Source organism: Daktulosphaira vitifoliae, unplaced genomic scaffold (assembly GCF_025091365.1).
Source record: "Daktulosphaira vitifoliae isolate Bord-2020 unplaced genomic scaffold, ASM2509136v1 Scaffold_3, whole genome shotgun sequence".
NCBI classification, from domain to species: Eukaryota; Metazoa; Arthropoda; class Insecta; order Hemiptera; family Phylloxeridae; genus Daktulosphaira; species Daktulosphaira vitifoliae.
The window spans coordinates 11,495,626-11,520,333 of NW_026099574.1; the positions used below are offsets into that span (position 1 = coordinate 11,495,626).

At 25.8% G+C, this 24,708-nt stretch overlaps 2 protein-coding genes across 4 annotated transcripts; one reads left to right on the top strand and one right to left on the bottom strand.

The window, feature by feature from the left end:
• Nucleotides 1-1,399: 1,399 nt before the first annotated feature.
• On the bottom strand, nucleotides 1,400-12,883 carry LOC126900621 (dual specificity testis-specific protein kinase 1-like). 2 transcript variants are annotated; one of them, XM_050676463.1, is made up of 10 exons: nucleotides 12,600-12,878; nucleotides 11,959-12,273; nucleotides 7,718-7,766; nucleotides 7,507-7,653; nucleotides 6,791-6,873; nucleotides 3,483-3,741; nucleotides 3,195-3,411; nucleotides 2,473-3,090; nucleotides 2,132-2,322; nucleotides 1,400-2,072 (listed from the first exon to the last, which is right to left on the bottom strand). In XM_050676463.1, the coding sequence occupies exons 2-10, from the start codon at nucleotides 12,234-12,236 to the stop codon at nucleotides 1,860-1,862; spliced, it is 2,055 nt and encodes a 684-aa protein (XP_050532420.1). In that variant the 5' UTR covers nucleotides 12,237-12,273; nucleotides 12,600-12,878; the 3' UTR covers nucleotides 1,400-1,859. The 2 variants fall into 2 exon arrangements, with proteins under 2 accessions (XP_050532420.1, XP_050532421.1); XM_050676464.1 differs by lacking the exon at nucleotides 1,400-2,072 and having other exon boundaries at nucleotides 2,269-2,404; nucleotides 12,600-12,883.
• A 575-nt stretch (nucleotides 12,884-13,458) lies between these two features.
• On the top strand, nucleotides 13,459-24,039 carry LOC126902994 (probable ATP-dependent helicase PF08_0048). Of its 2 annotated transcripts, XM_050680855.1 has the most exons (13): nucleotides 13,461-14,243; nucleotides 14,303-14,481; nucleotides 14,546-15,253; nucleotides 15,329-15,710; nucleotides 15,788-16,296; nucleotides 16,360-16,575; nucleotides 17,315-19,678; nucleotides 19,745-19,961; nucleotides 20,080-20,555; nucleotides 21,028-21,188; nucleotides 22,580-22,740; nucleotides 22,797-23,072; nucleotides 23,149-24,039. In XM_050680855.1, the coding sequence occupies exons 1-13, from the start codon at nucleotides 13,790-13,792 to the stop codon at nucleotides 23,598-23,600; spliced, it is 6,555 nt and encodes a 2,184-aa protein (XP_050536812.1). In that variant the 5' UTR covers nucleotides 13,461-13,789; the 3' UTR covers nucleotides 23,601-24,039. The 2 variants fall into 2 exon arrangements, with proteins under 2 accessions (XP_050536813.1, XP_050536812.1); XM_050680856.1 differs by lacking the exons at nucleotides 22,580-22,740; nucleotides 22,797-23,072; nucleotides 23,149-24,039 and adding an exon at nucleotides 22,003-22,140 and having other exon boundaries at nucleotides 13,459-14,243.
• Nucleotides 24,040-24,708: the final 669 nt, after the last annotated feature.

Sequence of the window (24,708 nt, forward strand, 5' to 3'; positions counted from 1 at the left end):
CCTTTAATTTCGCATTTAAGTAAAGCGCTCAATTGCAGAATAATTTCATCTGTTCAAAGGCTATTAACTAGCTTTAAAGTATATATGTATATCCAATTACACTTAACTAAGATTATTATTATTTGAAGAGAAATCCTTTTCGTATGTTGGGCGAGATTAGCCTCCTAAATTAAATATTGATGTAACGAGTGCCTTTGCATTCCCCTCACTTTAAGTCATGCTTACATTTGGCATAAAGTAGAGGGTATAATAAGGCCAACAAATTTACTATACAAACAACATTATTTAACTTTGTGAATGCTTCAATAACATTATTGTCAGTGGCACAAGTTAAAAATATTAGGTAAGACAAACCTATTTAAAACGCTATCTACCCATAAAGAATTACATGACTTCTTTGCTTTTCACTTCTAATTATCTTTCAATAATAGGAAAATATTGTTAAGTAGAATGGGATCACAACATAGTGGTACAAATATAAATGATACCTAATAATAATTATTATTTTTATCATAAAAACACTTCCATAAGAATTTATTAAATTTTTAAATTTATAATTTCACAATTACTTCCTTTTCTTTCGCTCAATCATTAAATACTTATCAAAATGCATAAAAAAAAATTAATTATTGGGCTGGTTTTATATATTTTATAGAGTTCAGTTTACCTTTTTTATATACAAATATTTTGCAAAGTTGGACATTTTAAAACATAACAACTGATATCAGACTTGTATTCCATTGCACTTGGCCGGTTGGGTTTGGTTATTAATAAATCAGCTGATTCGTAAATTTATTAAAAACTATTGTATAAAAATTATTATTCAGGTTATGATGGGTTATTGACTACATTTTTTAAACTTTTTAGACTTCAATATATTAAGACTGTATTACCCAATTATTAATTATTAATATTTTAATTACTAAAAATGATCTATTTACATGCGCGAACATCAACCAACCAAACACTTATTTTTAAGGTAGAGCAGTTGCCTTATGGAACGTAGGTTCTGGTTACCACTGTATGTTCATCGTTACTAATTAGCTGTATTAAGTTATAGATGACTAATTATAATTTAAATTTTACAAAATTATTAATGGATATTTTAATCCATAAATATGAAAAAAAAAATAATTAAAAAAAGTGAGATTACATTTTTAATTTCAAAACTAATTTTCTTTTAAAACTTTCTAGCAGAAATCTTTAATGGTTATACATATATACAGCTATATAAATGTACATGGGATTTATTTATTTATTGGTATTACATTACATGGTCTTATATTTCATAATCATTGGCGCAATTAGAATAACATTTTTGTTGGGAGCTAATTATATTTTCATAATACATATATCATATAATAGAAAGTTTTCATTGGTTAAATGATAAAACAAAATATTACTTTTGTGTATTGTAAATTTATTTTTGTTAAACTAAATCAGCTTTTCTAGCCTTAATGCTTTTTTTTTTAACAATATTTGTAGTGAATACTATAATCAGTCACAAAACAGATTAAAAAAATATAACACTTACAATAAAAATAGTTCTTTTAATTTTTGTGTTGATTTGCTAGAAGTATAATTAGTTTCTTCAATAAAAATACAAAAATCATCTTCAAAACTTTTTCTTACAATAAAACCCCCCTGGTGGCCGTGTAACTAATATATATATTTAATAAATAAAAAAAAATTATGGCAACTAAAATAATTAAATACTATCATAATGGTTTAATATACATTTTACTGTTTTGGCATTTTGTGGTACCTTTGACTAGACAAAAAGAATATTGGAAAATTACCAACCAAATTAGTAATAAAATATGTTTTTTAATTGGCATGTAGCACCCTGATTAGAAAATTTATTTTCTATCAAAAAGCTTCAATTTAGATTGAACAGCGCCTTCACAAACTAGAATTCGTTTACCAAATACTGTTGGACTTTGTATATTTGGTGCACGTCTTAAGACTCCAGACACAAGACCCGAACGTCTTTGTTTTACAGATGGTTGCATCTCCTTTTGATTCTGTTTTTCTTCAAAATATTCAACAATCTTACTAATATGTCTAGTTTTCTGAAATGAAAAAACTATAGATAGTAAATTTATTAAAAAAAAAATTTGATTGTTATTACATGATGATTTTCCCATTCATTATATGAAGAGAGATCGTCTGAACTGTGGCGAATATTGTTATGATGAAAACAATAGTTGGCTGGTTTGAGATGGTGTTCATCACCAGTTGAATCTAGGAACAATGAAGATGTAGCTGAACCAGATGATAAAGTCACTGTTGAAGCATTTGTTGTATGTTGGCACTCAAGTCCTGCCAAAATGTATTGTTCATTAATATTGTTCTCGCTTACATTTGCCAGCCACACAACAAAAAAATAGACGAGCACACAAAACTGTCAGTTTAAAATTAAGTTATATAAAGAAAAATGCTTCATACAAAGCATCCATTATATGACTATACCTGGTAAACAATAGTCATCACAAACACTACTGTAAAACCCCGATTCACATGAACCTCTTCGCCTTAGAATAGTTACACCAGAATTGACGGGAATTGAAAGATTAGTCCAACATGAATCTATTGTTATAGATGGAAAAGTATCTGCAATGCTTCCTAAGTTAGTAACAGACAACCACCGCCTATCAGGAGTCCTAGATATTTGAAGATTATCTGGTAGTGAGTTTGACCGACATTTTTTGGTGACTTTGGGAACAGCATCATGTTTTCCTTTAGGCGTAGATGATTTAGAAATAAGAGTACCACCACTTGATACACTAAGTGAACATCGTCTTTCAGGTTCACTATAGCCTGGTGATGGTAATTCACAACATGAAGAAAATAAATCTGAACCATTTGTAGATGCAAGTATTTTTCTAACACCTTGAAACTTTGCGTCCAACTTATGAAAAGGGTTAGATTTAGATGGACATGGTTTATAATGAGGATCTTGGCGGCACATACTTTCCCCAACATACCGTAATGGTTGTACAAAATGACAACGTGCCTTGTCTGAAGGTGCCGTATGGGCTGGAAAGGCCAAAAGACCTTCATCTTCAGATAATGATCTACTGTGATACACTGAAAATATTTTTGTTAAAATAATATGAAAGATCATGACATTTTTAAAAATAATATTTAATAATTAAATGATTGATTCATTTTAAAAATAAGTAATTTATTACATTTTTTGTGATTATTTTCTTCAGGTACATCACCCTTTAAAAGGAACTCTTCACTTCGTGCTTCCACCATGGCTGTTGAGCAAGGATTTGATCTTGTTGCAACAGCTTGACTTCTTCTTGATCCAGCCAATGTTGAGTTGATTGTAGGAGGATAAGTCAATGATTCTTCTAATTGTTGGACTATATCTTTAAATGTAGGACGTGATTTGGCATCTAACTATTTTTGGGAAATAAAAGTTTACTATCAATAATTTACAAATTATCTAAAATTAATATTATTATTCTTACATGGCAACAGGAAAAAGCTAGTTTGAGAAATATAGTAGGTGGAGGACAAGATGAACATAACTCAATGAAAGCTATGTAGTCTAGACCAAAATTTTGTGTTCTGGGTAAAATATCTGGGTCCGCTTTTACTCTAGCAATTATTTCACAGAGTATAATCCCATAACTGAATACATCACTGCTTTCATTATATACATGGCCTTTAACACATTCTGGTGACATCCACCAAGGTGAACCAACTTGTTGTAATCTTTGTCCTTTTCTAAAGATACAATTTTTAAAATAAACATTACTTTTTATTTGGATAAGGATAAAAATAAATTAAATAACTAATAGTGAACAATAATAGTTTTTAATAATTATTCTAATTTAAAATTAAATAATTCAATGGCTCAATATTATTTATTGAGTCTGCAAACAATTGAAATAAAAAAAACCCAGCACACTGGGGTCACGGCACAGTGGTGACGTGGCATAGTTGGGTTCAGTATAGATTTAATTTGAAAGGGATTAAAATCACTATCATAAGAAACGATTCAATGCAAATCTGTAGATAGTGTTTAATTTTAAAAAATAGGTGGATTATTCCAAAATTAAAATGAACTCCTATTTCCTTATTTAATACTCTAATTACAAAAGCAATATAAACTTCTACTTCCTTAATTCTATCCAGATTCAGTAATTCTTAGATTCAAAATTATAATATATAATTTTTATAATTAATTGCTTTCAAATTATTATTGATTTTGATTTTTAATATGTTAAAAGTAATCATTTATGACCTTTTTTTGTCCTGTAAAGTGAAAGTTTATAATAATAATAATAAAAAAAAAATGAATTCATTACTGTAACTTTTAGCTCAACTTGCAAATTGACATAATTAAATAGAAAAAAATGGTTTTGATAAGATTAATACGCAGACAGGAAATTTTATAATTACTATTTACAATAAATTGATCAAAAATGCTCGATTTTATTTTGCATTTTTATCTTAATAGATCACTTAAATAGAAATCATAGTAATAATTTCTAATTAACTTTTGGTGTTTAAAAAGATTCTACAATTGAAATATGCAGAACTGAATTAATTTTAATGATTTACTTTAACTAAAAATATCAATCAAAAAAGAGTTGTTAAAAAAACTACTCAATTGACTGTATTATAAAATTTGATAATAATTGTAAAATCCATTGTTAAATTCAGGTGAAACTAAAAATAATTTTTTTTTTTAGATTTGATTTATATAGCAACATATGTTACAAAAAAATTTGGAATGTTATAGACTAGTAGTAGCACATACAAATAGAGTTAAAAAATTAATATATTATAAAGTAAAATTATTTATTTTTGTAGTTTAATACTTTTATTCTATTAAATCTAATTCGACAATGAATACTTTAAGAATATTAGAAATTAATGATTTTAATTGTTTGTATGGAAAAAGCTGGTTAAGCTACTTTTTATTTGACTAAGGGATTTTTTTTTCAATTTTTGAGAGTAATATCTTCAACTAAAAAAAGAATAATTTATTTGATGTATTGTTAAAAAAAGTAGGTTAAGTGAACATTGGAAAAATACATCGCAGCCACAAAAAAACCACAAAGTAAAATAATATTAACATGAAAAAGAAATTTCTTCTCACAAGGGAAGAATACAGTGATGGGATCCTTGATATTTATTGAAGTTATTGAATCAAAATGAGATAAAAATCAAATGATTTGAAAATTTTTTTCTAACTCAAAAAAATACAAAATATAAATTGTCAGAGGCGGATACAAACCTTGTACCCTAAGCGTGAAAGACACAAGTTTTACCAATTCAGCAACTGTTTGTCAGTTAATAAAATTGGCTATTTAAGCTAATTCAAATTATAAAGTTACTTTTTTGACTTTAAAAAAGCAAGAAAATGTAAAGTCAGTTTTAGAGTCAGACTTTCAAAAAATTTATATCAAATGTAAGAAAAATATCTAAGGTTTCAATATAAAAAAAAATATTTTAATCTGTTCATTTTTCAAAAAGTTATGGCAGTTTTAAATATTAAAATATTTTATGTTAAACAGTGATTTTTACATAAACATTACATTTTTCGGTAAATTTGATGGGTATTTTCCCATAGGAGAAAAGGTGTCGGAACAATTTTTTTTTTTTAACTTATAGTATTTATTGTAAGATTTCAATTGACATATGTTTAAAGGACGCAGTATGTTTGGAACATTTTCAAAAGTTATACTTTTTATACGTAGGTTTCCAGTTTTGAACGCCCCCTGTATAAAGGGTAAATGTCCAATTTAAATAAAAAGTATGTTAAGTGAAAGAGGTATATATAATGTATTTAGAAAAAAAATTTTTTATTGATACATACATTTTTCGAAAAGTTATAGCAATTTAAGTTGAAAATTTAAAATCGAAAATTTTAACACAAAAATAGCATGTTTTTTAACTACGGCAGCCGTTTGCACATAGAATATCAGATGTTGGGACAAAATTTTTTTTCATTTTATAGTACATGATATAAGCTTTAATTTGATATATGTTTAAAGGACGCAGTATTTCAACATTATCAAAAGTTAGATTTTGTAAAAAAGTTGCTATTTTAAATCCCCCCTGTGAGCAGTTTAAGTTAGATTTTTAAAAAAATGATATCAAATGAAAAGAAATATCTAAGGTTTCAATATAAAAAAAATTATGTTGATTTGTAAATTTTTGAAAAGTTATGGAAGTTAGTTTTGAGAAAAAAGTGAAAAAAAAATTATGAAATTTATCCATTTTAAAATTTGTAATTTTTTCAGAGATTTCCCCTATTTGCAGGGAACTAGGGATATTTTTTCAATTTTTGAGGGTAATGTCTTCAACTAGATACAATTTGTGATTTTTTAATGTATCGTTGAAAGAAATTGGCCTAGTTAGAGCTGAGAAAAAGTAGTACAGACACAAAAAAAACACATCATGGTAAAATCAATACCTTCTTAGCTTCATATCGAAGCTAAAAGGATTCCACTAAAATAAGTTTACAACAAAAAAGCGACAAAAAAAAAATTATATTTTATTACTTTTATTAATCATTTTTTATAACCTCTACAATACAGCTCTCTCAATATTTCTAGAAAATTAGAAAAAAATACATAATTAATTTTATTAGTTATAGTCAGAACTAGCATAGAAAAGCCCACTTAAAAAAAATAATTCTACGAGCTATTTTGGATAACATAAATATCTTTACCTTAACTTTTTATTTTTATAAAAATATTGTTATGTTAATCTTAAAATAGATAAATATAATTTAAAAAAATCATTAACAAAAAAAACTTACTTTGGAATTTTTGCAGCTAATCCAAAATCGGCTACAACTGCAGTTAAATTACCAGTTATTTCATTTTTCTTTATTAATACATTCTAAAACAATGATTTATAATTATATATATATATATATATATATAAAGGTGATCTACTAGGTTTTGAGATATTTAATAACTTTTGATCTAGCAAATATTTTTTGTTACTCTATTTTTAATTTTGGGCTAAGTTAAAAGCATATTTTTTATTAATTGTATCTAATAAGAAATAAATGATAAAATAGCCATTTATTAACTCTTATAAAAAGTGTAGATAACTTGTTAATAACTTTAGGATAAGTAATTGAGTACTTATAAAATTACAACCATTTAAATATATTAATGGGTACATAGTGCAGGTAAGTATAACTCGTATTGGGGTTTTTTTTAAATTTATAACATGTATATGTGGTTTTGGAACATTCTTTCTACTAGAGCCCTACCAGTTAGATATATTGTTCCTAAACAGAGCTACTTATCTTCCTTCATAATTTTGAGTCAAATAAAATATGCTTTTTACAAGATTCAAAGTTGTAAACATTATTTTAAAAAATTACGAAAGATATATGCTGGATCAAAAGTTATTAAGAGATATCATACCTAGTGGGACACTGTGTCGATATATATATATATATATATATATATTTAATTAGAATCACAACTTTATTATTAAATGATTATAAATATTATTTACTTTTGAAGTTAGATCACGATGAAAAATTTCTCTTGAATGTAAGTACAGCATACCATTTGCTATGTCAAGCCCTATTTTCATTCTTATTTTAAAAGAAAGTTCTTGTTTAGATTCTAATAATTGTTCTAAGCTGCCACCATTAATATACTGATAAAAAAAAAAGAACAATTAAATACATAAATAAAGTAATTTTTTTATTAAATATTATTACTTCTGTTAAAGCATGAAGAGTTCCTTTGTAAACACATGCTCCTTCAAACCTGTAAATTTAATTATGTAATTCTATGATTAAATTTTAATTTACTTTTGCTTGATAAGGAACATTAAGATGTAAGATTTGTCAATAAGTGTAAATCATCAGCATTTCCTAATATACTATAAATCCATAAAAAGAATCATTAACTTATAGTTAACTGTGATTAACTAATAATTTATGCTTTTGGAATACTAATAGAGTATCCTATATTAACAAATTTTTGTTAAAGTTGTATTTAAAGATCAGGCCATTTTTGGGAGTTTGGTTTCATTTTGTGTTGTTTAATTTCAGTGATTATCTATTCTTGTTTCTATAGAGTAGACATTTTGTATTAATGGTTGATGTAGATTATTAAATTGGTTTATTTTTTGAAATAAATAAAATGATTCCAAATTTAAAAAAGTAATATCAAACAGGTGCGAATCCAGAATTCTTATTTGGAGTGGCCATTGGATGTAGACTGGGTACTACCCAGAAGGTAGGAGAGGAATTATTCTGATTTTTTCTTAAACAAGTGAAATTTAAGTTGCTAAAAAAAGGTGGAACAAATTGTTTTTGAGGTTGAGGGTCATATAACCCTCTGAGACATTTTCCTTTCAATCCACATTGAAGTTATTATGGAAAACTATGATATTAACTTTTAATACAATGATAAAAATAACAAAAAAACATTTTATTGTTGAAAATTTGAAATTACAAAATACCATAACATTGGATGAATATAAATTTATGAGTGAATAAATAAAAAAAACCTTAAAAAATAATCAAACTTTTAATTAAATTAAAATTATTTTAAATTTAACTTAAAATAACAAAACTTTTTAGCTTCGATGTGAAGTTGAGAAGGTATTAATTTTACCATGTGTTTATATTTTTTTTTTTGTGTCTATCACTACTTTTTTTCAGCTCTCACTGCACTGATTTTTCTCAACAATACGTCATAAGATCACAAATAGTATTTCATTGAAGACATTACCCTCAAAAATTAAAAATTTTCCATCGTTCACCGTAAATGGTGAAAATCCCCCAAAAAATTACAATTTTTAAAATTAATTAAAAATAAATTAATCAAAAAAATTTTTTTTAATATTGAAATCTTAGATATTTCCCTTTCATTTGATTACAGGGGGAATTCAAAATAGAAACATTTTTACAAAAATCAACTTATTCAATTTAAATTTTGAAAATGTTAAGAAATACTGCGTCCTTTAAACATATGTCAAATTAATGATTATGTTATGCACTAATAATTAAAAAAATAAAAATTGTTCCGACGATCTATCTTCTACTTGCAAATGACTGCCGTAGTTGAAAAACATGCTATTTTTGTGTTCAATTTTTTTTTTATTCATTTTAAAATACTTTAAAAGGGTTTGTCATAGTATTGATTCCATCAATTTCTATAAAATTTACATGAATCTAACTTAGATTTAATATAATTTTTAAACTTGTTTTCATTGTTCTATCTATTCAAAGTTAAGAAAACAGACTTCGAATTTTTGAACTAGCTTACATATATTTTTATAAAAATTATTTATAACGATCACAGTGGTTATGTTATTAACTATACAGCCTTATAAGTTCGGGGTACAAAGTTCAAAACCTGCCAGCCAAAATAACTTTTTTTCTTAATTTTTTTTTTTTTTTTTTGAGATAGAAAACAAAATTCAACACCAAAAATTGAATAATAAAAGTATATATTTGACTCTAATGAAATTTATTTGTAGATCATTTATTCATAATTAACCACAAATTATTTTTTGAACATTTTTATATCAAGCCCTTCAATTTTTATACACGTTTACCATAAAAGTAATAACTACTTAATAATTTTGTATAAATTCTCCGAAAAAATTACTTTACTAAATTATTAAATATGAATCTCATACTTATTTAATTGCTATAGTAAAAAATTATTCATATATTATACTTCTAAATCAAAAAACTATTAATCAAGAATAATGAAGGAAAAAGGAGTTAATTTTGTTTTTGGAATAATAAACCAATTTATAAAAATTAAACACTATCTACAGATTTGCATCGAAGCGTCTTTTATGATAGTGATTTTAATCATTGTTAGATTAAGTCTATACTTGTCCCAACTATGCCACGTCCACACTGTGCTACTGTTTTTTATACAGTTTTTAAAGAACAAATTTTATTTTATATTGCATTTTGAGAATCTATGGATAACTTTTTTAATATTCAATTCCATATCTGTGTGAATTTTTAATAGTGCAGGCTAGTCTAGGGTGTTTCAGACATGGTTGATCTTAACCAAGTTTTAAGGCGTCTTAAGAACTAGAATTACTGACAGGCAAAGTAATAAATATTTGTATTATCTTATTTATTATAGGTAAAACATCTTCATTGCTTTTTTGTAGAAAGTTAACTGCACACACATTAATTACTAAGGAATCATCTTTTTGTTCACGGGTCCACTGTTCTTTCCAAATATTGAACTCACCAATCAATTGAGACGATACATTGTTGTCAAAAATAAGACTTTAAAGTCGTTGGTAATCATTTTTAATTTTTCAATTTTGTTTTCAGAGTTATTTGGAGAATTAAAAAATTGGATGGGAGAAAAAAAGATAAATTAAATAATCTTAATGTGTTTTGTGAGAAACGAGATATTAGTTCATCGATTACATGATTTAATAAAGGTATAAATACTGTAATTCTGTAATAGTCTTCTATAGTTTTGGTAGGGTAATTTGATAGACTATTCCGTTGTTTACATATTCTGGGTATTTGTGAATCTATGATAACAGTGTTGATTAGATGACATAAATATATTTGAAAATTCTATATTAACGTTTTCCCGACATTTTGAAAGAGCTTGTATCTTTAGTCTTTTATCGTGATTGCTGCTGTATTCAAGTCTAAGATTTTCTTTGAAAACTTTTGCTAAAAGGATAAGTATAATTTAATAGATGGATAAGACTAAAAATAGGAATGATAAAATTAGTGTCGCATAGAGTTGTAGACTGTTCACAAAACTGGTAATCCTTCATGACTTTTAATCCCTATTGTTTCAAATAATGAAGTTAACTGATAATTAACAAAAAGTAATATTTACCACCACAATAAAGATAAAACTACCTAGTTATTTTTGTTTACTTATTGCCTTTAACGTTATCGTAGACTGATGATTTACAAACTAATATTCACAAATACAAACTCTTAAGTACATAATACAATTTTTATTATGAAAGCATTATAGACATATGATTTATAGTTGAAATAATAGTATTAAGTAATAATATAATTATATTTGATGATATTAAATTTTAAAAATTTAAAGTTATTTAATTTTTTGGGTGGTGGGGGGGGGGTATTGCTCCTATGGCCCTTTCCTGATATCCGAACTTGCTATCAAATAGGCTAATTTAGGGGAGTTAAATATTTTTTATAAATTTCATCACTTAATTTTTGTGAACATATATTTTGTTTCTTAATAATACTTGTAAACATTTTACTAGTACATTAATACGACTAGAATGGATATTAATCTGCCACAATTTGACTACTATAAAAATTTGAAAATATACACTTGTAATAAGAAAATTCTTAGTTATAATGTTGATTACTTGAATCATATTCGGGCAGAATAGTTTTCTCAAATACTTTGATAAAACTTTTTTTAAATTATCTTCTAATCTATTAAAATTATAAATGAATCAAAAATCATACAACTTATACTCATATATTCCTTATAAATAAATATTTTGAAAACAGCAAAATAATAATTAATATGCAAATACTGAATGTCGCACGAATTTTTGACAAATCGCCGTAAGAAGTGTTATGGATTAATCAAAACCTTGTGAGACATCCTATATACCGAATGAAACAGATCTGACTGAAAAATATTTTAACTTTTGATATAATTATCATTTTACTGAATTTTTTTTTTTTAATGTTTTCATTTTTAAAATTCTATTTTTACATATTATATTTCTGTTTTAAAAATATGGTGCTTCACTATATTTTTATGTATGAATGTATTATAAACATACACCAGTACACACATGTACGACATACCCACTTTATGTTTTAAAATTATTGTAAGTCAATTTATAATTATTATCAAATTTTTTTTATGATTTTGAGGTTTTAAGATTTTTAATTTTAGTCATAATACACGAGTTATTCTAATTTAATAAACAAAATAATATTAATTATTGATTTACCCTAGTATATTTGGATGTGAAAGTTTATTCATCAGCTGTACTTCTTTAAGCATGTTAAAACGATTTGATTGTTTAATATTCATTTTAAGGACCATAACTTTCCCTGAAGTCTGATGAGTAACACGATATACTTCAGAAAAAAACCCTTCACCAATACGTTCACTGGTAAAATCATCCAGGTTTGTTAATGACCTCACAGCATGCTTAAGAGCACAACAAGAATTTCCCTGAAGATGACATCCTTCTTTACGTCGGAATTCAGAATTCTTCTCCTCCATAGTATAATTAAATAAATTGTCATAACATTGTAGTAATCTTTATAGAATAAATGTCAATTTTAATATTTATTTATTGTGTAATTATGTTAACTTAATGATGTTTCAGTTATTCTTTAAAAAATAAAATATATAGGTAAATTTAAAAAGAAATTAAAAAAAACTTAATTTTCTAATTATATAATGTTAGATTTACTAGGTTAGTTGATTATTTATCACTTATGTGAAAAATTATATTTGAATAATATTAATTAAGTAAATTGCTATATTATAATTAAAAAACTACTTGTTTTGCTAAATATTAATGTAGAATGTAAATTAAAATATACATCAAAGAAAATTTTAATGTAATTATTAATGTCTCACTAGATATTTTGTAGATTCATTATCCAATCAATTACCACGATAATGTTTTTTTCCATAAGTAACTACAACAAATTAACTATATATTTTGGTTGACACAACAATGTTTATATGAATTAATTTTCCTTAAGTCCAAACTAAGAATTTTAATTTGTTTATAGTCACACACAATTGTCTACATACATTTAAAAGTAAAATAAATTTAAAAAGTAAAAGTAACGTCAACAATCACTAAACGTCCAATACTGAGAAATAAATAGAAATTTGACAATAATTTAGATAAGACAATGTTAAATTTCATTATTAGACTTATAATTTTTTTACGCATACACACTTTACGATACTTCATTCATGTCAACATAACAGTGTAGCCAACGTATTATATTGTTGATTTATAAATACTTTCCCTTTTTAAACTTAATTGTATCTTTAAATTTTTGTACAACATTGCACGAACATAAATTTAAGTTCACTATAATTGTTAATAATTTTAGAAATTTTTACATAACTAATTAAATTAATAACATGCATGACGTAGTTAATATCATAATTATAAAGGAAAAAATTAATCTAGAACTTATAAATGAACTTGTACAATTTAAGATATTTTTCTTATGAATTGAACTATAGATTTATTATATCTTTATAGTATAATCAAATATAGGTCTACAATAGTGTAAATTTTAGTGCGATAATAAAAATTAAGAAAGTATACTAACTATATTAGTATTTTCAGAAATATATATTTAATACGTACATATATATATATATATCTGTATATATATATATAAATTATCATGCTGATAATGAACAATTAGGGGCGGGAATAATACCTGTTCACCCACACTGTAATACAGAATTCTAGACCAGAAGGAGATTCTGAACTATGTTTTCTGTAAATGTATTGAATAAAGAAAATGGACGAAATTAATGTATCTTAATAAATTGTTATACAATTGTTAATTAAACTGATAAGAATTTAATTCGGTTTAAATTTTATAAAATGAGTGTTATCAAAAAATTATTGAAATATACATTTCAAATAAACGAAGAATACATTGTTTAAGATGTTTTGATAGTACTGTTACGTAGTATATTATTAAATTTTTCTGTAAAACGAGCCGAAACAAATAATTTAAAGTTTTTAAAGACATACTATGGGACTACATTAAATTACATTATCAACTATTCTCATGGATTCTCTTAATTTATCTCGCTATGCTAACATTACAATCCAAAGGGTTGAGCCACCTGAAGAAAAACTACCAATTAAGACTAATGGAAATGAGTATAGTAAAGATTTTTCTGACAAGGAAGATATTGGTGAAACGAAAGATTTGAACAAAATTCTTGAAAAGCCTGTACTATCAAGTGAACCTAGTTCCTCACAAGATATACAGCTGTCTAGTATTAAATCAGGTATGGATGCAGAACCACATATAACTTATGATGATATAAACACAAATGAAGCCTCAAAGATTGTTGATGATATGAAATTGGAACCAGAAAGTCCTATTCATGAGTCTTATAATGATGAAGTAAGTGAAGATCACACTCATGAAGAATTAGAATCAAACTCTAAGAGAAAATCTGATAAAGAAAGGGATGAAAATGTAGTTTTAAAGAAAGTGAAAATGACTGAAGAAAGTAAGTTTTTAAAATTAATTATTTGTTTGTATATTTATTAACAATAAATGTTTACACAGAAAGTAGTGATGAAGATCCTGAAAATCAGATGACCTCTGAAAAACGGCTAACTAATTTACGAAGAAATATTCGTGAGGTTATGGATGAAACTAAATTAGATGAAGCAACTTTGGCTGCTCAAAGACAAGAAATGGAGAGGTTAAGACGTGTTCAAGAACAACAACGTCTAATTAGAGAAGTATAAAATATTTAATTAAAAAAAATTATTTTTTTATTAATTTTACTTTTCTCTATTTGAACAGGTTCAAAAACAAATTGCAATAAATAAACAAAGTTCAAAAACTCAAGATCGAGTGAAAACACTTCTTCAAGGCGGCACTACATCTCTAATTAAAAAACCTGTTATACCTACTGAATCAAATACAATAGTAATTTCTACTGATTCTGGGTCATCACAAGATTTTAATAAGAAAATGTTAGAGTATATAAAAAATCAACCTGAAGTAATAGATAACTGCAATGAACCTGATAAACTAACATCAATTGCTTCTAAACTGTTGGAAGCTAGTGAACCTCATATGGTTACATCATCTGTTTCAATTGCTCCAGTTAAACCAATGAAAGTAGCTGAAATAGTCACTATAAGTAGTGAAAGTGAAGTAGATGAACCTAAACAACCTCAAAGTTCAGATGATGATTGTATATTGATTTCTGGAGATGAAGAAGAAGAAGAAGTACCAGATGATGATGCAAATAATAGTGGTATGCACACTAATGATGCTTACAACCAACCAGATGATTTAGGACGAGTTTTAATCAATGTTGGACATCCTGAAAATGAACCAGATGTATTTTTAGCTCCTCAAATAGCGCGAATTATTAAACCTCATCAAATTGGAGGTGTAAGATTCATGTATGATAATGTGGTTGAATCCCTTGAAAGATTTAAAACATCAAGTGGTTTTGGATGTATTCTTGCACATTCAATGGGGCTAGGAAAAACACTTCAGGTATATATTAAAACTTTGTATATTAAATTCTATTTGAATAACTTATTTTCTCACTTGTACTTAATTATATTTTAGGTTGTTTCATTTTGTGATGTTTTTTTAAGACATACTCCAGCAAAGCATGTTTTATGTATAATGCCTATTAATACATTACAAAATTGGTTAGCTGAATTTAACATGTGGTTGCCCGAAGAAACTAATAATCAAACATCTGAAAATACAATTAAGAATGAAGATATAATTTATAGACAATTTTCTCTTTTTGTACTAAATGATTTTCATAAAACAATATCAGCCAGAGGCAAAGTTATTCAAAATTGGCGAAATGAAGGTGGTGTTTTACTCATGGGATATGAACTTTATAGACAATTAACTACTCGAAAAACTAGAAAAAAACGAAATAAAAAACAAATTGATGAAGATCTATGTGATGAAAAACATAAACCTCTATTAGATGGTAATTAGTTGTACAAAAATAATTAATTATTTTTTTATTTTTAGACCTAATGTTACTTAATATTATCAATTTTTCAGAAATAAAGGAGGCATTAGTAAAACCTGGCCCAGATTTAATTATATGTGATGAAGGACATCGTATAAAGAATAGTCATGCATCCACTTCACAATCTCTTAAAGAAATAGAAAGTCGTCGGCGAATTGTTTTAACTGGATATCCATTACAAAATAACTTACTTGAATATTGGTGCATGGTAGATTTTGTTCGTCCTAATTATTTAGGATCAAAAACTGAGTTTAGCAATATGTTTGAAAGACCAATACAAAATGGTCAATGTATTGACAGTACACCTCAAGATATAAGATTAATGAGGTATAGAGCACATGTGTTGCATTCTCTTCTTGAAGGGTTTGTTCAAAGAAGAAGTCATTCCGTGCTTGAAAAATCATTACCTCAAAAAGAGGAGTATGTTTTGCTTGTACGTTTGACTCCATTACAGCGTCTATTATATGATCGTTTTATGAATGAAGTTGTAAGAAAAAAGGCTGTTCCTAATCCTTTAAAGGCTTTTGCTGTGTGCTGCAAAGTAAGTCATTAATTGAATAAATTATATATATAGATTTTTTTTGTAACATGGTGTTTATTTCAGATTTGGAATCATCCTGATATTCTTTATTTTTTTTTAAAAAAACGATCATTAGATGAAGCTGAAATTGATTTAGATCTTGAAGAAGCTGGTACACCCTTAGGAACTCCTCTAGGAGTTACTCCAACAACATCACCATCTGCTTTAAAAAGATCTCGAAATCGTTCTAAAGGTGGTGGAGTAAATTCTAATTCTAAAGATTTAAATGTTAATCGCAAGGTAATCTCAATTAAATATTATTTTGTATATTTTAGTAAAATATTTTGTCATTAGTTAAACATCAATTTTATCATTCCATTACAAGTTTTTCTATATTATAATTATTATAATTATTATTTTTATTAATTATTTAATGTCTTCTCTTAAAAGCTATAGTGGTAGAGAAGACAACCTACATGGTCTATAGCAATTATATCAAACCTGGGTTTATAAAAACCATGGTACAATATTTTCCAAAAGCTGAGTAGGTCATCAAGATTATTGTTAAAACTAATGATTACTAGTTTTTGCTATTATACCACTACTATTATATATCATAACATTAAATTAAATTATCTGATTGACAGCAAATGTAGACACATGTGTCAATTTATAGAGTATATTTATAATAATATGCTGTTACTCGTGCAATTGTTTAAAAGAATTTTATTGGGTGAAAAATGAAAAAAGTTTATATTAGTATTTTAAAGGTCATTTAAATGTACAATAGTTCAATTGATTTTGTATAGTAGAAAATTTTATTAGATAAATTAAAATAAAATGATGTTCCTATATAATAATATACCTAAAGCTATAAAATAAATTAGAAAATTTCTCTTCAGACATTTTTTCCTTAAATAATTTGTAGATAGTCTATTTAACTTGGCCATATAGGTTCTTTTTCCCCTAATATAATTATAGATTTTAAGAAAGTACATTAAGTATAAATATAACCAAGTTTTTATTTGTTTTATTGTAGAATACAAACAAAGATGTATCAAGGATGCCAGCTGTTGCTACAGTAATGCCAAATACTAGCAACAATCAAATATCTCCTACTCAAAATCGAAATTCTTTAATTACAATTCATTCATTACAAAATAATCAAGATGATGATTATTCTCAAAATGATTACAGAACATCAAGAAATATTCAAAATCAACAGTATCAAAAATATAATCATAATAATTTTTGGAAAGATAAAGGAGATTTTTATCAAGATAATTATCATCAAAGACATAATACTGAAAAAAACCCTCAATTACATTATTCTCAAGATCCTACAATAGAAGAAAGAGAAATTAGATTAGATAATAATGATTGTAACCATTATAACTTTGTTGAAAATAATTTTAGAAAATCTAATGATTTTTATCATAATGTAATTAATCAAAACTCTGATCAAATTAATCAAACCGAGTCATCTTTAAAAAATCAAGGATTTTCGAAAGATAGTTTTAATTCTAATCAAGATAAATTCATAAATACTAGCACAAATCATGGAACTCCATCTAATTTAACTCCAAACTTTTCTGGATTACAATCAAATATTATATCTATATCTAATCAAATATCAGAAACAAAAAATAGATACATTGACAATCATGTATTATCTAGCAATAAAAGTGGTAAAACAAACCAAGTAATATCCAACTCCATTAGTCATGCAGATACTAACTGTAGAGATAATGTAAATAAGTCTGTTAATCTTCAGGTATTTCATGGTGTTAAAGATATAGCATTTGGTCAAGAATTTAATGATGAAGAAAATCAATCTAATAGTAATGCTTTATTTGTAAATCAACAAAATAATTCTTATAATAATGATGGATTTTTTTCTGATTCTATAAAAAATAATAATCATAACTTAAAATTTAAAAATATATTTAATCCATCAAATACAATTAAAGAAGAGATATATGAAAATTCAAGTTTGATTAAACATGTCGATGGTGATAATTCTAACTTATCTATTAATTTTAATGAGTTGTTTGATAATAATCAAGTATTGATAAATCATCAAGAAATAAATAGAAAAAATCAGTGTCATGAAAAAAACTCTATTCAAACAAATATGTCTATTCAAGAAGTAGATAACTGCAGCCAAAGTTTAATAAATACACTAAGTCAATCACCAAATCATTCTTGTATTGATACTTCTGGAATGGTAGATAACAACTCAATACTAGATAATCATAAATTGTCTATGCATGATCTTAATAACCAAAAAAAAATATCAGCTAATAGTCAAAACCAAAATCACGCTATATCACATTCTCATAATGAAAATATTACTTTCGAACAAAAATTTATAAGTGAACAACAACAACACAATAAACAAAATATATATCAAAACTCAGAAAATCAAAATTATTTGACTGTTAATGAAACATTTATGAGTTCATCAAATTCAAATCTCAGTTACAACAATTACAATGTCATTGAAAATAATCAAAATACACCAAATATAAACCACAATTACGGAAGTTTATTGTCAGATCAACAATTTCAAAATCAAAATTTATTAAACGATCAAATGTTACAAGATCAAGAAATCTTATTAGCTAATGATCAGGCTATGTTAAGTGTTCTTAATTCTACAACTGACGTTAATGAACAAGCTTTATTGTATAATGCCATGGTTGGCCAATCTGATGGTCATAGTATACTTGGACTTTTAGATTCTAATATGATGAGTAACCAAAATAATAGTTATGAACAACCTGTTTATGGTCCACTACCATCTAATATAAAGCCAGGATTACCAGGTGGTATGAAAACTGATCCTGATAATCAATATTTCATTGATCCAAAAATACAGCAAAGTCTAGGAAGAGGAGTTTCAGTAATTCCTTTAGCTAATAAGCAAAATGATAAAAAATCTTTCACAGATCATTATAATGTTTCAAAATTACCCGAACCTTATAAAAGATTTAATAGCTATTCTTCTGTTTATCCTTATGCATCTAGCTCAAATACCCCCTTAGGAAGCATATCTGATATATTGGACAATATACCGGTACCAGAATGTTCATATCAACCAACTGAACGGAAGAATATAGTCTCTTGTACAATGACAAGTCAAGATGTTAGTTCTTTGAATACCTTTCATTCGTTGGAGAATAAATCAGCTTATGGCTACAGTGGAGTCAGATCAAGTCAAGAAATTTTTCAGCGTAAAGATGAAAAATCAGCACAATTTCCTATTGATTCTAAAGATTTTAAACCTTCTGATGATGCTAAAGAATTAAAAACATCAACATTGTTGGACGACGGAGAAATTAAAAATCCATCTTTAATCATAAAAAGTGGTAAAGAAGAACCAGGAATACCTTATGATTGGGTAAAAAAAAAATTTTTTTAATGATATTAAAAAATATCATTTTTTATTAATGTATTTAATTTTTAGGCTGTTGAACTTTTTAAAGACTATATGCCTGGTATGATTGAAGCATCAGCTAAAATGTCTTTATTATTTGCAATTGTTGAAGAGTCAATTAAAATTGGAGATCGTGTTTTATTATTTAGTCAATCATTGTTTACTTTAGACTTAATCGAAGACTTTTTGCAACGAAATAAAATTCCTGGAAAAAATGAGAATTGGTGTAGAAATTATGATTATTATCGTATGTAACTTATACTTATTTAAAAAGCAAACTATTATGATAAAACTAACATTTTTAAAATATAATTTTATAAAATTATCATTTATCCACAAATATCTTCAACTTTAATTTTTTTTAGGTCTTGATGGTAGCACTTCAGCATCTGAAAGAGAAAAACTAATTAATGATTTCAATAAATGTAATTCAGTTCATTTATTTTTAGTATCAACTCGTGCTGGGTCATTAGGTATTAATTTAGTTGGGGCAAACAGAGTTATAGTTTTTGATGCCTCTTGGAATCCATGCCATGATACTCAAGCTGTTTGTAGAGTATATCGTTATGGTCAGAAGAAACCTTGTTTTGTGTATAGACTTGTAACTGATAATTGTTTAGAAAAAAAAATATATGATAGGCAAATAAATAAGCAAGTAATGGCTGATCGTGTGGTTGATGAATGTAATCCAGATGCTCATTTATCTATAAAAGAAGTTACTAATTTATGTTGGGATGATGGGGAGTCAAAACCTTCAAAAGATTTTTCATCTCTTAAAGATAACTATGATGATTTAGTGATAAAATATATTGTTGAAAATTTTAGTTCTGTTCTTACTAAGGTAAATATAAAATGAATATTTTAAAATATATCTTCCTAAATACACATTATAAAAGAATATATAACTACTAACCATTTGACTGAAAATCTAAATAATAAATAATTCATGTAATATATATAGTGAGTTAAAGCCTTATCTATAGAATTGAATGGCATTCTTATTTTACAAATAATATTCTTAGAAATATATTGGGTATAGTGCAATGGATCATTGAGTCGCTACCTTAGCATTGATGGGTGACCATATGGGAACTTTAACAGATACACACGCCTAGCTTCATACTGGCTTATTTAGCCATAATGGGGTTACATTAGGTCAACAGACTGTATAAAAATTGTGATAAATCACTAAAGTAGAGCGGAACCTATATAGTTGGTATAGAAGCTAATAAAATGATGATAGCTCTTAGAAATATATTATTCTGTTTTATTGTAAAAATTAATTAACCTTATTTACTTGTTTTATTAAATAGGAGCCATTTCAACACGAATCTTTATTTGTGGACCGAAAAGATAAAAAACTATCACAAGCAGAAAAACGTTTAGCCAAACGAAGCTATGAAATGGAGAAAAAAGCAATAAGTAGACCCATGTATTCCTATTATGGTCAAAATACTAATACAACAATGTATAGGTAAAAAATTTGAAAAATAAAAAATACATATACAGAGTAATTCTTTTATCAGGAACCATTTATTTAAATAAAAATAGTACTAATAATTTTTTTTTTTAGTTGCATACTTTTCTTAATTTGTCAATCATGAAGTATTTATCTGTATTCATCTCTTATACCTTATGAGGATATCAACTTTATTTTTCAATCAAATATAAAGACATAATGAACTTGCTTATTTATTATATAATGATAAATTGAGAAAATGCCTAGTGGATAAAAACTTTTGGAACAATATATTTAAATTTATTAAAATTCTTATATTTAGGTAGGAGGATAAATATCGCCCTAAAGTAATGCCTCATAGCAGTTCCAGGGTGGCCCACAATAATGCTGGTCGTGTAAAAAAAAAAAAGGAGGATAAGTATGGCCAAGAAATGTTGAGTGATAAATATAAGATCACCTTCAGTCATTACTTTAAATTATTAATAACTTCTGAAATGCTGGTCCAAATGTTGTTATCTACCTATCATTTTCTTTATTACATCATTTTCTATTTTATAAATTAGTTAAATACATATGTTTTTATTTAAAAAAATTAATTTGGCACCATTATGAGGTATAAATTTAAAAAATATTTCATGATTGATGAATTCAGAAAATTATATATATTTTTTTTTTTTTTGGAATCATACAATCTGTAATAAATTTCATTACAATAAGCATAAATGATGTTTATGTTAAGCAAATATAAAAAATAATATATAGAGACAATAAGCTTGATAAAAGAAGTCAACCAGTGCTGGTACTTAATGACGTGTGAAATTGTAAATAGGTAGGTCATAATACCATATTCGCTTTAAACGCTTTCTGAGGTCACCAGGGATAGAGTGAATTGATAATCAGAGATCAGAGGGTTTTGATGGTTTTATGTTTTAGCAGTTTTGACGACATCATTATGAATGGTATCATTGGAGACGTAAAATGGGGCTTTTGTTATTTGGTGCAGGCATTAAATTTGGAAGGTTTGTATTTTATCGATGTTAGATGATTTGGTGGGTCCCCAAAGCTGGATGGCATATGTCCAAATTGGTTTGAAAAATAGTTTGTATATAAGAAGTTTTAAAATTGAGGTGTTGTGATAGAAAAATATGTAACTAAAAAAAATGATCAAAATTGTTCTTATGTTTTGATTAAATAAGTGGTTTATGATAAAAGAAATATTGTAAAATACATATAGAATCTTCTTTGTATGAAAAAACATAATTACATGGACATGTTTAATTTTGGTCAGACTTGACATGGGCATTCATTAACCAATGAATTACATAGTTTTATTTTTTTTTTTTGTATAGTGTAAATATGTTAAAATTTAAAAAAAAATTAACATTTAATTATTTATTAAAAATTAGAAATCAAACAGGCAAACCAATGGCAAGTGTGCGTCCTATGCAATCTATGTCTAATACTTCCACTACATTAGCCAGTAGACATAATTTAAACCGAAGGTGGATCCCAGCTGAAGTATGGCAAAAACAAGGAATGAGTGCTCAAGAAATGACATTACCATTAGGTAATCAATGAAATAATAGTCTTTTGAATAAAACTTATTAAATAAATTTAATGTAGATGTAGTTATTCCTACAAATGCTGGTGATCGAGGTTCAATAGTACTTAAAGCTGGTCAAAAAGTTATGGTGTTAAAAAGTCCAAAAGGAATTTATATGCAATTAGAATCTGGAAAAATAATTGCTATTCGAACATCAGCAAATAGTAAACCTAATAGTCCTTTATACCCTGGACAAAATTTTTTACAGCAAACATCATTAGTTCAACAAACATCTAACTCTAATTTTATTAGATCTCAATCAATTGATACAAATTATAATTCATCTCCAAAAAATGGTATGAATTTTTATTATTTAATTATTGGTATTTTAATAAAATGAAAAAATTCTTAAATAATTTTTTTTTTTTTCAGATAACTATATTCAACAATTGCGTAATCGTTCAAATTTACTTAGAAATAATCCTAATATATCTCTAACGCCTAAACAAATAACACCAACTAACAAACCTTTACATTTTCCTGCATATTCAACCAATTCTCATCAAATTGCTGCAAATTCTCAATCTTTACAGCCTAAGATGCCATTTGCTTATCAACAACCAAAATTACCTTCAGCTATTACAGTCACTAAATATGACCCCTTAAATAGTAAACCAACTCAAATAGGATTATCATCTAAAACACCTGATCCGTATTATAATCCTAGACAACCTTCAGAATATTCTAGATCATTTGATAAGTATCAATATAGTAATATAAGTGAGCTACCTAGTAGACTTCCTTTACCTCAATTTTCAAATAATATCTATTCCTCACAAAATACCTCCACTCTTCAATCACAGTACCATCATCCATCTCAATAAAATAAGACAAAGAAAACTAAACATATTAATTTATAAACAAAAACATACATTGAACATTTTAAAATTATTTTTCATTTTTGTATATTTACTGCATTTATAATGAAAATCTCTAAAAAAATTTATTTTTTCTTATATGGAAAAAATAACTTAAAATAAAACTTGTCAGTATTTAATAATAACAATTTTTTAACATTGACTACTATCAAGCATTTATACTTGCATGTTCCTGTTTCTCAATATTTATTTATGTATTATTTATATAAAATAATTTTAGGTAAGTTGAACGTAATGATAATTATGAATTATTATTATTATTCTGTGTGAGTAGTAATCTAATAATTTATAATAGACTTATTAATATATCAATTATGTTTATATTATTGTTTAGTTTGTGTTTGTTAACATTGTTATATATAATTTTTTTTAATTGTTTAGTAAATTTAATGAAAACATGAGTTTTCCCTTTATTATATTTAATGATTGTGAAATCATAATAACTAATTAAAAATTTATATTAATTATGTAAATAAACATGAGTGTCAAAATAAATATATATTAGAATAATTTCAACTAATATTTTTTTATTAATATACTTTTTGTACTCATAAAAATGTCCATTCTTTTATTTTAGGATTTTCGTCGGTCTAATAGCAAGAATAAAAAGAAAGAAGTGGAAAGTTATTTCATTTTTAAAGTAATTATTAACAACATATTGTCATGACGAAAAAGTAAAGTTTCCTTAAAAATTAAAATATTTCTCCTGAAAAATAAAATTGTAATTATACAGTAAAAATTAGTAGTCTTTATATTGTTATGAAGTATTTGAAAATAAAATATTAATTTTTCATGTTCAACTATAACTTAAAAATTATGCGTGGTTAATGTTACAATGTTGTATGTGAGAATGTAACAAAAACTTGAAAATTTGTTATTTTATCTTTAATGGAACGCTTATTTTTAGTTTGAGGATATGATAGAAAAAAACATCTAGACAATTATGTTCTTATCATTTTTTTTATCTGTTGAACTTCTGCTATTGCTTGTTACAGTTTATTTATTTTGACCAATAAATAAATAATTTGTATTTACCATACAGTAGCAATAATTT

Excerpts from the sequence above, each read along its gene's own strand:
- LOC126902994 (XM_050680855.1), top strand. The coding sequence starts at position 13,790 with ATGGATTCTCTTAATTTATCTCGCTATGCTAACATTACAATCCAAAGG. Across the intron at positions 14,244-14,302 it reads AGTGAAAATGACTGAAGAAA|AAAGTAGTGATGAAGATCCT; the intron begins GTAAGTTTTTAA and ends ATGTTTACACAG. Across the intron at positions 19,962-20,079 it reads TAGAAATTATGATTATTATC|GTCTTGATGGTAGCACTTCA; the intron begins GTATGTAACTTA and ends AATTTTTTTTAG.
- LOC126900621 (XM_050676463.1), bottom strand. The coding sequence starts at position 12,236 with ATGGAGGAGAAGAATTCTGAATTCCGACGTAAAGAAGGATGTCATCTT. Across the intron at positions 3,742-6,790 it reads TTAGCTGCAAAAATTCCAAA|AAAAGGACAAAGATTACAAC; the intron begins GTAAGTTTTTTT and ends TTGTATCTTTAG. Across the intron at positions 3,091-3,194 it reads AGAAAATAATCACAAAAAAT|TGTATCACAGTAGATCATTA; the intron begins GTAATAAATTAC and ends AAATATTTTCAG.